The sequence below is a fragment of the Vipera ursinii genome (genome assembly GCF_947247035.1).
Source record: "Vipera ursinii genome assembly, chromosome: 12".
Taxonomy (NCBI): domain Eukaryota; kingdom Metazoa; phylum Chordata; class Lepidosauria; order Squamata; family Viperidae; genus Vipera; species Vipera ursinii.
Genome location: NC_139525.1, coordinates 9614789 through 9629112, shown reverse-complemented (window position 1 = coordinate 9629112; position 14324 = coordinate 9614789). Strand labels below are relative to the sequence as shown.

Here is a 14324-nt window from a genome sequence, read left to right as displayed (position 1 = left end):
AGAGTGGGGACAGTTATATCCTTCCTCTATTCTTTCCTCATCTCTCCCCCCCCTCTCTCCCTTCCTTCATGCACACATAGGCACACACACACACACGTGCACACACACAAATACATGTTTTTCCTTAGCTGTCAAAGCAGTCTTCCTACCCATGCAATCCTTCAAAGAATATGATGTTCAACTGCAAATCCAGCGCTGGACGGTGAAACAGGAGGAGGAGCAAGTTGAATTATTTGCCACCAAAGTCATTCCCAGCATAAGAGTGTGGGACTGTGGCTTCTCCTTAAGTGGGCTTTTTAATGGGTCAGATAAAAGTTGGGACCTAACCTTAACAGCTCAGAAGAACCTTGGGTTCAGCAATGCCTCTCAAAGAACAGATGCTAAGGGCAACATTTATGGGAGGTTGGGAGGAGGGGTTGACAGAATGCTGTACTAAAACATCTGCAGCATTGAGCACAGTTATGAGTGAAGGAACTCACTAAAGCTATCTACCAGCAGCGCTAGACATGTCTATTGAGAAATAAGGCTCATTAAGTTCAACGAACATCCTCTCGGGCCCTATGGGATTGCGGTCTACTAATGATTTACTTCCTAGCAAAAGTTACGTATAGGAAATGACTGTTAGTCAGGTTTTTCATCCAACAGGAGAAAAATTTCCACCTCCTCTGAAGGACAGGATTTTGAAGAACATCTGTCAACTGATCCTGCCAAATTAATAACCAACATCCATGGAAATCCTGACAGCTCCTCCACTTAAAACCAAACTACAACACACCCAATTGAACCAAACCTGCCACTGTATTCCACACGGCCAGTTGTCTACATAAGCAGCTGACCTGAAAGTAAAAGCTGACTGCAAAAGAGGTAAGCTAGCTCGAAGGCTGGTATTTATAGTAAATTAGCAAGTAACCCTTTGGTTGCCCTAAATTGTGGTACACAACTCTCATTGCTTGCCCCAAGCATTTGGTTGAGTTACTCAGATTAAGAGTTGTTCTCTTTTATCCTGGTCAAAACACTAACACGTGAATGCAAATTTGATTGTTTTTCCCCCCCAGAAAAGGATGTTGACTTTTGTTCTGAGATAAAAGACACTGACTTGCATAATCTCCCAAAGGCTTTCAACTTTTCTCATAACTACCCTTTACTTCCTGACTCTCTTTCCCCCCAATGAAGGCTACTTCCCTTTTAAAGGAAAACAGCCCTTACCTGTTTCAGCCACACCTGGCTCTTTTATGGCCTTCCCAAGGTGCTTTCAGATAAATATTCCTCACAAAAAAAGAAAGAAAGAAAGAAACAAGACAGACAACAAAACAATCCTGGAATTTGGGGAAGTGCTTCCTCCTGAAAGAACTCTCCAAGTCCAGATCGATTCCTCAGGAGAAGTATTTTTTTGCTTAAAGCTGTTTGAATTTTGCAATGAGGAAATACTGGTTCGCCTTTTTATTATCTCAGGTGATAAATATTGCATCGTGCACATTTAAAACTTTTAATACTAGGAGGGGAGTGGGAGAGGCACCTGTGGGTTTGCTCTTGGTTGCCCAATCCCTTCGCTTTTTGCCCTTCCTCCTAAGGCAGGATTTAGAGAGGCTGTTTTTACGGATGGGAGAGTTGCTGCCGGCACCACCACCCACCATGTCCTGCTCTGTAAAGAAAGGGATCTAACCAGTCCAGGCGTGTGTCCTGTCTTCAGCTGTGGAGGGTTTGATGTCTCTTGGAAAGAGCAACGACGGGGAGGAAGGGGGAGCAGGAGAAGGGGCCCTGCTAATGTTGCACTGAAATGATTCTCAAAGGCCCCCCAGGCAGCACTCAACATCCAGACTTCATTAAAATTTCATACCCAGCACTTGGCCAAGGTCTATTTATGAAAATGCGTATTTCGTGGCATGGAAAAAAAAACCACAGGGCTCCGACGAAAGAACATAGCGGGAGGCATCTTAGCTGAAGGGAGCTCAAAGCTGCATGTAACGGCCTGTCCAGGATCTGCCGAAGAGTTTCCAGTGGAGATTGGATGCAAAGGGGAAGAGGGGAGTGAGAAAGAGAGAGGGAGGGAGGGAGGGAAGGAGAATCTGCTCTGCCGTGCTGCCCGGAGAGACTTCAGCACCTTGGAGAGCTCCCGCCACGTCCACAACCCCTCCTTTTCGTTTGGAGGGCTCTGTGCGCTGTCCAGGGTCCTGAAAACAGCAGTCCAGAGGGAGGAGGATCATTAAAGGAAGCCACGGGAGTGATGGAGAGCTGATTATCTCCCCCCCCCTCCCTCCCACACTCCAAAAGCCTCTCATTCATGCAGAAAGTCACTGTCCAATCCATTCTCTTTGCCTAATGCCTGGGAGAGAAGATTTAATGTAGTCCCCAGGCAGAATGCCAAGCGCCAAGGAAGCCCTGTGTGTTGTCAGCGGAGGCCAAGCAGGGTTGGAGCAAAAAAAAAAAAAGAGAGAGATCGAAGGGCCAAGGTAGGGAACAGTCTGGGAAGTACGCAAGAAAACCACCAACTTTTTGGCCAAGTTAGTAAAAACAATTGATTTCCCCTGGCTTGGAAGTGTGAGCCCTGCTCCGTCCACCAACCAGCCGAATTCAGTCCCTTCAAGATGTTCTTTGGAACCCTCTGAGTTATTTATTCTATAAAAATAAGTAACGGGGCTGAATGGTGCTGTGTTAGGGGCTAATTTTGGTCCACTGTCATCCAAACAATTCCCACAACATTTCTTTTTTGTAGCTATCCTAGAAGGAATATTTCATCTTCCTCTCTCTCTCTTTCTCTCTCTCTTTTCAAATCAGAATTGTTTTGAACTATTTAGAAAAGTAGCACAGCCTATCAAAATGCTATGAAGCCTCTGCTGTACTCCAGAATAAATCCAAAGAGTTGGTGAATGTTTTGATTTATTGTGGAATGAATGAACCACATAAGCAATACCCTTTAAAAAAACTCCTATTAGAAATAGAAAATAAATACTGTTATTATTGTGGGTTGTTAATAGAGGAGTAAGCTGTTTCAAAATAAATGTATTTTTTGAATACTGTTATACAGGACGGAGCTTTTTATTCATGAGGGAAAGCTGCATTTCACTGCCTATCTTTTTTCCCCTGCAGATCTTCCCGGACTCTTTTCTACCAAAATTAGACAAATCTTCCTGATTTATTTATTTATTTATAAAATCTCTATGTTGTCCATCTCCCCTATCAAGTGACTCTCTGATCAAGGTCCAGAAGAAACCTCGAATTTATTTCTAAATTTATCAAAAGCAACAAAGAATTGTCCCCCAGAATCACACTACCGGTATATCCTCTTCTCCGGAAGATAAAATTTGAAATCTATTGGGAACTGCAGAATCTAAATCCCAAAGAAACCAACTTTTGCATAAGAAAAAAACCAAGCAGCTGCTAGCTCAAATTCCCGGTCTCCAGGGAGATCAATAAGGAGATTTTTGTAGTGATAACTAAAGGCAGAAACTTCTGTTATCCGATGCTAGCTTAAGGTCCACATTGGAGAGGAGTAAGCAACAATAGTTCACATCACCTAGAGCAATGATCACATTACTATCTAATTGATTGATTTCTTTTTGAAAAAAAAGAAATACCAAATTCTTAGCAAAGGTAGTGTTGCAATATTATCTACATTCATTCCTCTTCTTCTCTCTTTCTGTTATAGAGGATTGCTTCAAGCAGTTGGCAGTAGTTTGCAAATTCAACAGAGGGGAGACAATGTTGTTGTTTTTTCCTATCATCATCATTATTGTTATCGTCACTGTCATCATCAATCAATTAAAGACTCTCTTAAAGGTTGACAAAGGAAGAGATTTCAAATTTTCTTCTGGAAAGCTTGAGGAATTACTCTTATTTCCCAAAAACTTTGCATAAGTTACTTTTCCCCCCTCCCATTTGTAAAGTGATCTAAATGTTTATTTCTCTTTTTATAGGAACCATTTATTGAAAACAACTGTTTTGTTTCTCGCTGTTTTTGTTTTCTCTATTCAATATTTTCATCATTTCTCTTAGTAAAATTGCTTTTCCTCTATTTGTTTCCCTCCCAAAGACTGCTAATTCCTAGGATTTATTCAGGGACAGATTCTTTGTTCTTGGTTGGGTGATATATGTTTTGAAGAACTTAATACCACACAGACACACACCAACATATAAAAATACAAGAGAAACACCTGTGTTTGTACTGCCAGTACAATGAATTAGCAAGGTTTCAGTGCAGTTAATGAATGAAAATGTGAATCTGTCTTCTTTCAGATATGAATTTTTTCCTTCCTTCCTTCCTTCCTTCCTTCCTTCCTTCCTTCCTTCCTGAAAAAGGAAAAGGGAGGGGAGAAAACGTGCCCTGCCAAGGAAATTCAAGGAATTTGCAGCCAGTAGATACAGTATAGTGCAGAATTTAAAGGGGGAGAGGGAGGGTAGGTCCACTCATGCAACCGAGGCATGAAGAGTTCAACAAACTTGAATATTTAGGAACAGCAAAAATAGAAGTGGGGCAATGGGGGGGGGGGAAGAGGAGGGAAAAGGCAATGGAAGGAAGGAGCCAAGTATATGTATATGTATGTGTGTATTTATCTCTCTATCTCTCTCTCTCTCTCTCTCTCTCTCTCTCTCTCTCTCTCTCTCTCATCTATCTATCTATCTATCTATCTATCTATCTATCTATCTATCTATCTATCTTTCCCACTGCTTGGATTACCCTCATCTATCAGCTCGCCCTCAAAATATCAACACAACCCAGGGACTCTTTGATCTGCCAGGCGAGGCTACAAAAAAAGTTCAAAATAAAAAGTGCCTACCCCAATCCCCACCCCACCCCACCCCACCTGCCCCAAGCACCCAGAGTAGCTGGAAGTCACCCTTGGAAATATTTCTTTTTGCTAATTTCTTCCCACACATAGGGAGTGAAAGTCAATTCCAGGTGCACACACAGAAGAAAGGATTTTTTTTTTAAAAAAAAATTTGATTTCTTCCTGCTTGGTCTAAAGAAAGCCAGCACAATGGGATCAGGACAAATCCCCCTTCCCCATGAACTACAGTAGATTTAAGCATGATTTGGCTCAGAGCAAACTTCCAATGAGTCTCTTTCCCTTCCCCAAGAATTAGCCTATGAAATACTGCGGGGAACTCTTGGAACCAGGCTGATCGGGGCTGTTTTCATGTGAGAGCATTGTGGTTAGTGGATGATGGGACAGGGAGTCCTAAAAAAAACGAATGTGTGTTCCACTGGAACAGGAAAAGCTCTTGGTGTCAGTTTACAATTGCTTCTTTGAAGCGTGCAGTGTGATGTCCTTTTAATGGCATTTCTTAATACTTGATGTTAACTCAATAGTAACAGAATAACAAAATTGGAAGGGACCTTGGAGGTCTTCTAGCCCAACCCCTTGCTCAAGCAGGAGACATTCCAGATACGTGGCTGCCTGGGTCTCTTTTTGAAAGCCTTCAGTGATGGAGCACCTACCACTTCTGAAGGCAAGCCATTCCGTTGATTAATTGTTCTCACCGTTAGGAAATGTCTCCTTAGTTCTAGGTTGCTTCTCTCCTTGATTGGTTTCCACCCATTGTTTCTTTCTCTCTTTTTTTGGCCTTCTGGTGCTTTGGAAAATAGGTTGACCCCCCCCTTCTTCGTAGGAGCCCCTCAAATATTGGAACATTGCTATCACGTCACCCCTAGTCCTTCTTTTCATTAGACTAAACATACCCAATTCCTGCAACCGTTCTTCATATGTTTTAGCCTGCAGCTTCCTAATCATCTTCGTTGTTCTTCGACCATCTTTGCTGATCTGAAGATGTCTTTAGATCCTCCATGATCACCCTCAAACCCTCACAAATTAACTAAAGGAAAGAAGGGAACGGGAAAGGACAGACAAAAGTAAAGTACAGGGCTTTAGTTGCAAGGTTTTTTGTGTTTTGTTTTGTTTTGCAAAATGCAACTCAGCTCAACATTTCCCAAGTTGCTTTTCCAAGAGATGCCCTGGCATTTTAAGGAAGGAAAAAAGTGGTTAGGCAGACTTGGATAGGAGTGATGGAAAGCCCTCTTAATGCAAAGTGTGTTAAATAAATAAATAAACAAACAAATAAATACATTGTGAATATTTGCAGAATATTGGCTTGGTATAATTTCCTCTTCTAGATTTGGATCCAGTGATGCTGAAAACAAATGTGCCTTTCTTTTTTTTTTTTACTTGAAAGTTATGTCCCAATTAATTCGGTGTTTCTATTACAGGTGATTGCTTAAAAGAGATTCTTTGGGTGAGGAGAAGCGATGCATGAGAGAGATGGCTAGGAACCCCCCCCCCCTGCCCATGAAAACAAATCAAAGTGAAGCCGTTCTTTCCTGCCCCTCCCAGATTATTTTAAAGTCAGGCTTTATTATTCTATTACCAAGTCCTAATTAAACAAGGCAATGCTTTTAAGGAGCAGATGGTTCAAGTTTCCTCCTTCCAACCAGAGTTCTGCAGGATCGCATGGATCGAAAGCAAACAGATTCCTGGCTAGTCCCGTTGGTTCTGCTCCCCCTTCGTGGTTGCCTTTTTAGAAAACGTATCCTGGAGTCTTCAGTTGCCCAAATCAGCTCATTTACTAAAGGGCCTGCGTGCATTTTCCACGGCACGATTTTACTACTGGAATGTTACTTTGACAGAGATTCACACACACCCCTCCTCACTCCAGCCCAAAGGAAGAATGTCCAAGATCCTCCTCCCTCCCCCACCATCCCAAAGGGAGGGTGCCCAAGATTGTGGCCCTGTAGAACCACTGCCGACCAATTAATGAAAGGTAAGCCCAGTTGTTGTTGTTTCATGTGGATAACTCCTAAGTAGAGATGCATATGTGGTCTCTTCTACACATACTTTCATAGCCAAACAGCGTTTGGCTAGGAATAATAGGTGATCTTTATGCTTAGGAGAAAGAGAAACTTATCCTGCAAAGTAGGGATATGTGGAGGGGTGCCTGGAAATGGATCCCAAGGTCTGCCTACTTTCATGTGTGTGAACTGCTGGCAGCTGCTTCCCCCCCCCATTGCTTTTGAGAGGGTGATGGGTGGAAATGTCCATCACCAGATAATGACTAGAGATGATGTCCAACCTTGGCAACATTAAGACTTGTGGACTTCAACTTCCAGAATTCCCAGCCAGATCTTCAAGTTGCCAAGCTTGAATGGTCCTGGTCCTCCTGAATACTTGAACATTATTGGACAGTGGGACGGATTGGCTGGCCTGGCTGTCTTCTCTGAGTCAAGACCTGAAACCCATCTATCTCAGAACCAGCCTTCTTATGGATTACTCCAACTTACTTTCAGGCAGAGGGTTGGATGGGATGGACTCCAGGACACCTTCCAGCTTGCTTCCACAGATCAGTTAAAGCCCTTCAAATCTTCTGAGTTTTATTCCTGATCACCGGTAAGGTTGTGTGGATGCTACTGTAAGTGGCCTGTGCAATTCCAGCCCATCTGGCTAGCCTCGGTTAATTCATTGTACTATACCAGAAAGATGGATTAATGCAGTAATCAACTAACACGCGTTTTATGAACACCATCTGCAACTCTTGGAGACGTTTATCATCCCACTTAGAAGCTAAGGCACAAAGGGAAGAACAACTGGGGAGCAGGAGAGAGTTCCAGTTGGCCGGATTGACTCCACACAGTTGTCAGGTCTGTAAAAGTAGTTCAACTCCAGCCTTTTTTGGACTTTCCTGGAGGTAAAGGACTGTTTTAGGTGACTGGAAAAACCTGCTCCCCCCCCCCTCCTACCGCAGACCAGTTAAGCAGGTCCTGATAACGGAGCTCTCAAATTTTCCTGCTCAGATGTGCTAAGGCATTCTCTTGAAGATGGCAATGACCCAAAGCATCCTACTCAGGAAGTAGACTTCCCAGGATGAGAAGGACACCAATAATTTCCTTCTTGCCAACAATACACCCTAGATCTTATTTTCACCCAAGTTTGGCAGCTGAAAGGAGCTCTATGGATGAATCCAGAAGCTTTCTTGTCATTTTTTTTGCAGTCTCTGCTCTCTTTATCCTTTTCTCTCCAGGCGTTGAAAGATAAGTGGCCTGGTTAGGTCGGAATGAGCCACTGGGTAGGCAACCATCTGGCACAAGAAGGAACCGTGGCAAATATCTGTAGCTGGGGTGTAGGATGCACAGAAGAACACTGACATCCCCTAACTCCGCTGAAGATGTTACCTAGCCTGGTTAACGAAACCAACTCAGAAGCTCGGGAAAACGAACCTTCACCCCCACAGAAAGAAATCCACAGTAGGGTCTCGGGAGTTGAGTAACTGCTCATTGAGCACCTGGCCGTAGTAACTCTAACACCCAGAGGAAAAGGTTGGGAGGTTGGGAAGGGATGATCTCCTGCACTGGGTGAAGAGTTGGGTCATTGGGTGATGGAGTCAGAAGAGTTCCCCTTCTCCCCCCCCCCCCGTGTGCTTTGCATCAGTTGACACTCTGTAGGGTTAGAATGTGTGAGTTTTGTTTGAATAGCTTTTCCATGTCCAGATTCTTTCCCCAAATCTCCACATTCCTCTTGCCAGGGTGCGGGTGCCAGCTGTAGAAGAAGCAGCCTGCAGTCTGCCTCACTCACCTCTTCCACACAACCTACGGATTGGGTCTCTACATATATTTAATAAATGCATGCGCACACCAGAACGCTGCTCGTTCTGATCTGACTTTGTAATAATGCCGCTTGGGGTGTGTGTGAAAGCCCTAATAAGCAGGCATATACATAGAATGAAGGCTACTGCTAAGCTTGTAAGCCGCCCTGAGTCTTCGGAGAAGGGCGGGATATAAATGGAATTAAAATAAAAAATAAAAAAATAAAAGAAACAAGATGAGGCACGTGGTTGGTCAGACTCGGGTGAGTGTTTCCATTCTGAATGGACCACGGTCTTTATTCTTTGATGTGGCCTGCACTGCAGGGTTGTTGCAAAAGGAAAGAGAGACACACACACCCCAAACTCGTTCTGAAGTGCAATTAGCCTGTAGACACATCCACAGAGCAGGGTCCCGAATAGAAAAGCTTTAGGTGTTTTTCAGGGCACCCGCTTGCAGCTAAAGAAGTTTGAACTAAACTGGAGCCAATTTCTGCCTTCCGATGAATGAGGGTCGATATTTCTGCCCACGCAAAAGAGAATAATAATAATAATAATAATAATAATAATAATAATAATAATAATAATAATAATAATAATAATAATAATAATAAACACCTTCCCAATCCAGATCAGACCAACTGTAAATTCTATGGTCCTCGCTCAGTGTGGCTTGGGCAGGGGATGAGGGGCGTTGTAGTGCACTGCGCTCACGACTCTGTGCGGCACAGTGAACTGTTTCCCGTCTGCCTACTTCTGATTAGGAATCACTTTAATAGGAAGCATTTTCAGCTTCAAAGGATTATATTGACAACTCAATCCACAGGCCCTAATGAAATATTTGGTTGATTTCTCCAGTCTCCGGGGCTACTTCGCCCCGCCCTGGGAACTACAGAAGTTGCCGAGGGATCCCAGACGGCTTGCAAAAGCGAGGTGGGGGGGGGAATATAAATCACAAACGCGCAGCCCCCCCCCCACCCCAACAGAAAAACAAAAATCCATCGCTTAGAATTTTTTTTCTGGGGGGGGGAAGTCAGCTAGGAAATTATCGTTATAATTACTATTCTTAATCATCTGCTATCAGCTAAATGTGGCCTTCTTAGGACTGGAGTCTGTGAATCGAAGAAAACTTCAGCCCGGCTTAGCGAGCTGAGGGATCGAGTTATTCTTCTCGGAATTTGCGAACTAGAAACAGTCCGCCGAGCCAGAGTCTTTATCCGAGTCTGGGGAAGTGGCGGGAGTTCACACAACGGGGTAGTGCGATCCGGCTGGGTGCGCACAACATCGTGGCAAAAACCGTTGGATTAGTGCAACTCGCTAAACGCCACAACCCAACCCAACTAAGCTTAACGCCAGGTTTAGACGTTAAATCTTCACCAGGTCTTCACCTTGGGATTTAGAGCTTTTTTGGGGGGGGGCGGGAGCGTGTGTGATATTTTATCAATTTCCTTCTCAACGGCATTCGTTCAAGGCAGGTATCTTCAGATTGAAACGAAGGGGGGAATAATTTCAGCCCGGCAAGACACAAATGCAGAGTCACGCGGGACAAAACGCCTCTGCTGATCAAGGAAGGGGGGGGGAGAGAAAGCGGGCTTTCAATTTCGCCCCCTCCCTTTGCTTAGATGCGCCCCTCGCCGGGTTTATCCAAAGCCGCGGGACGGGGTGAGGTATAAACGTGCATGTTTTATTTGAAATTCTGGAGCATACACCGACACACACACACACACACACACAAAAGGCGTCCCTCTCACACCCACACAAACGATAGTCTCTCCCCGCTGCCCCCCCCGCAGCCCCCCCTCCCGGTTGAAAAGAAAAGAGAAAAGAAACGGAGGGCAATCAATGTCCCTATTCCCTAGAATGATAAAGCAACCGAACGAAAAGAACGCTTCTTCTTACAAAGTGCTCTGTGATTATTATTATTAATTTTTTTTTTGCAAATAACGTTGCGGAAACAGGGTGCTCGTTTTTTTTTTAAAAAGGCCGTATAAATTAAGGAACGCCTCCCTCCTCTTCCTCTACTCCCCCCCTCCCCAAAGAAACACGCTTGAACTGGTGCCTTTAGGAACCATTAGAGTGGGTGGGGAGGTGGGGGGAAGGAGAGAGAAGAAATCAAATTGTACTCTGACGATCGGACGGGGACTCCGGAGCCGAGCGCGCCTCCCTCGTGGAAACCCAGCGCATTCCAAACGGGCTCCGGAGTCAACGAACGCGAGGTTTCATTGATTGTCAAAGCGCGGTCCTTTCCCTCCTCCCAACCAACCAACCCCCCACCCCTGGTTTTTTTTCTTCCCCTTTACAATGAAAGTATTACAGCCGTTCGCATCATGTCAAATTAAAGTTAAATCAAGAAGCCTTCTTCCCCGCCATCGCCAGCCCTTTCCCCACCCCCCCACGACTCCGTCCCCAGGTTTGGAAAGCAACCCCAGCTCTGGCCGCTGGTTTTTTTTGCACACACAACCCCCCCCCCCTGCGCCCCCCTTCTGCTTTCGCTCGTAACTTTCTCCTCTTTCTCGCTTCGACGGTTGAGGTAGGAACCAAGTTTATTGCAAACCAGGCGAGGAGGGTCTTTCGATCAAGAGATGGGAGGAGGAGGAGGCGAGAGATCCCGAAGCATGCGGAGGAGGGGAGGGGCGGGGAGGGGGGAATGAAGTGACGGGGATCCTTTTTGTCTGGTTTTGGATAGTTTTTCCTCTTTTCGTTCTTTTTTTTTCCTTTGCAGAAGTAAAGGGAAAGAAGCACCCGGTCGAAGTCGGTGTAGCCTCCGCGTACTTTAAACGGAGTCGCGCTCCTCCGCGTTAGTGCATATCTTCAAACACAGAAACGAGGCAACTGGCCTTTTTTTCCTGTTAAATTCAGGGATGGGGTTAAGATGCCGGGATTGAACATTTTCCCCCTCCCTTCTGTCCGATCAAAAAGAAAAGAAACGCACGGGGGAAAAAAAATTTTTAAAAAAAGAGAGAAAAAAAGAACCGCCCCTTTTGCCACTCACTAGGAATACGACCAAGGTGTGAGGAGGAAGGAAAAGGTTTCCCCTCCCCCCTCCTTCGTTGTAACGCTTTTAATGGTTTGCATTGTTCTTTTATTTAGAAAACCAGAGTCTGCCTTTTGCTGCTTCGTTGGGTCGGTTGGGTTTCCCCGTTCACGTGGGGCTTAGTTCTTATCCGCGCCCCGACACACACACCCCGACACCCACACCTCGGGCGGGGTGGGGGGACGGTTGCAAAGGTCCGGGATGGCTGAAGCGTCCAGCGAGGAAGCAGCGCCTCCACCTCGGGCCTGGAGAGCGGCGGCCCGTCCTCAGCCTCCGAAGCCGCGCGTGGCCTCCAGTCCCGCGCGTGGCGTGGGCAGCGGCCGGCCGCTCTTCCTCCCCACCCGTCCTTTCCCCGTCGGCGTCGGCCTAATAAGCGGCGGAGAACTTCATGCGCTTCTGTTTCTGTCTCTGGTTGCAGAACCAGACCCGCACCACGTTTTTCTTGAGGTCCAGCTTCTCGGCGATGGCCGCGATCTTCTCGGAGGAAGGCCGGGGCTGGACGGCGAAGTAGGCCTCGAGCGAGCGCTTCTCGGGCGCGGCGATGGAGGTGCGTTTGCGCTTCTTGTCGCCCGTCGAGTAAGACTCGGGCTTGGCCAGCTTCTCGCGCTGGGCGCGCTCGGCTTCCTCCAGCCAAGCTTCCAGGATGGGCTTGAGGGCCACCATGTTGTTGTGCGAGAGGGTGAGCGACTCGAAGCGGCAGATGGTGCTCTGGCTCAGGCAGCCCACGCCCGGGATCTTGAGGTTGGCCAGCGCCGAGCCCACGTCGGCCTGGGTCACGCCCAGCTTGATGCGCCGCTGCTTGAAGCGTTCGGCGAAGGCTTCCAGCTCGCGCGGGTCCGTCTCCGTCTCGGGGCCCGCCAGGACGGCGGGGTGCGAGGCCAGGCCGTGGGGCGGGTGGGAGCCCATGGCCAGGGGCGGCTGCCCGTGCGCCGGGTGGCCCAGGCCGTTGAGAGCCGGCAGGTGGGCGGAAGGGTGCGGGTGCGGGTGGGCGGGCGCGGCGCCCACGTCGGCCAGCGGCAAAGCCGAGGTCAGGTGCTCCAACAGCTCGCCCTCCAGGCCCTGGGCCGGCTGGTGGGGGTGCGCGTGGTGCGCGTGGCCGCTCAGCACCGAGGGCGGGTGCAGGTGGACGGAGGAGGCGGTGGGCGTGCAGGAGACGGAGACGCTGCTCATGGTGTGGTAAGTGGCGTCCGGCTTGAAGGGGTGGTTCTTCTGCGAGACCAGGTCCACGGCCGCCAGCGCCTCGGCCCCGCGCAGCAAAGTCTCGTCCAGGCCGGCGAAGAAGTTGCTCTGCAGCTGCCAGGTTAGGGGGCGGAGGGGAGGGGGGGGGGAAGAGAGACGACACGGGCCTTAGAGAGGGAGAATCGCCGGGAGACGCCAGTGCTAACCACCCACCCACCCACCCACCACTCGGTCTGCGAACCCTGGCTCCTGCCTGGCTCCGTAAGCCCTTGGCACGACGGGCGAATCCCGAAATGGGAACATCGGGGATCCTCGGAAATTTTCTCCCTCCCCCGGTTCGGTTCCTCTCGCCCCACTGCTTGCCACCAAAATATATCGGAGTTACAATTCCCAGCATGCGCAGCAACACAGAAAGACCCGCGGGAATCTGTCTTCAACCTAGCTAGCCAATTCTTGCCCACCGACCAGTCTCTCCAAGGCCTCGGGAGCCCGTCCCAACCGACGCCCCTCTCCCCGAGGCGCCCCAGCAGAGACTAAAACGTCTTCTTAGGCCCTGGAGCTTGAAAGAGAGAGAAGGTTGTGCGCTCGAGGCACCAGGGGGTAAAGCTGGGCAAGGGGAATTGTCCAACAACATTCCGCCAGGTCTTTCAGGACTCCAGCATCTTTTTGAGGTTCGAGTCCCCCAAACGAGAAGCTACACCGCGAGGCCAAAGGGTGGGAGAGTTACTTGGTAACTCTCCCACCCTTTGGCCTCGCGGAGAGGTTGAATAAACGCCGGGCGGGGGTCTGCATTCCGCGGAAGTCCCGGGAGATTTCCCCGGTGGGATCAAGGGAGCTGACTCCGAAGCCCACCCGGTCCCCCTGGTCTATTCTCGGGAATCCGGACCTAGACAGACACTGGAGGGGGAAAGGAGCGCTTGCAGCTCTCTCTTCTAGGCCACATTGGGGGAGGGGGGGTGAGGGGAGGGGACGAGGATACCCAACCTGGCCAGCCTGAACCCCAAACCGATTCCTTTTCCTTCCCGGCTCACCTGCGGGGCGGGCAGGCAGGCTCTCCGGAGGGCCTCGGAGCTGGTGTGCAGGTGGGTGTACTTCGGCTCGTGCAGGATGGGGTGCATGCTGAACGCCTGCTTGCTGTTCATGGACATCATGGTGGCGGCGAAGAAGAAGAAGAAGAAGAAGAAGGGGAACCAGAGGAGGCGAGCAGGTGGTCGCTCCAGCTCGGCGGCGCGTCTTATTGTCTCTGACCGGGCGCTCCGGCAGCCTCAATGACATTATAGGACCATCCTGGCCACGCCTTTCCAGCGGGCCGCCCCTTCATTGGCTGAAGAGGCAGGCCGTGCCCGCCCCCTCCGTGGTGCCGCCGCTTTCGGGAGGGAAGCGTCTCGCTGGCTCCGGTCGGGGAGGGGGGGGATCCGGATTGAAAGGCGCGGCGGCGGGCTTCTCTCCGGTCCGACGGCATCCTTCTGGCTTCCAAACCGGTCGGGGCTAAGCTGCTGAGCAATGGAAGCCCCAAGGAGAAGGATGAAGCTGGGCGGGAGAGGCT

The 14324-nt window shown here is 48.6% G+C and overlaps 1 protein-coding gene across 1 annotated transcript; it reads right to left on the bottom strand.

The window, feature by feature from the left end:
• Positions 1–11965: 11965 nt before the first annotated feature.
• On the bottom strand, positions 11966–13932 carry LOC310646077 (brain-specific homeobox/POU domain protein 3-like; the record flags this gene model as incomplete). The annotated part of the gene is made up of 2 exons (XM_083372281.1): positions 13810–13932; positions 11966–12892 (listed from the first exon to the last, which is right to left on the bottom strand). Exons 1-2 carry the CDS (start codon positions 13927–13929, stop codon positions 11966–11968), a joined length of 1047 nt encoding a protein of 348 aa, XP_083228407.1. The 5' UTR covers positions 13930–13932.
• Between the last annotated feature and the right edge of the window lie 392 nt (positions 13933–14324).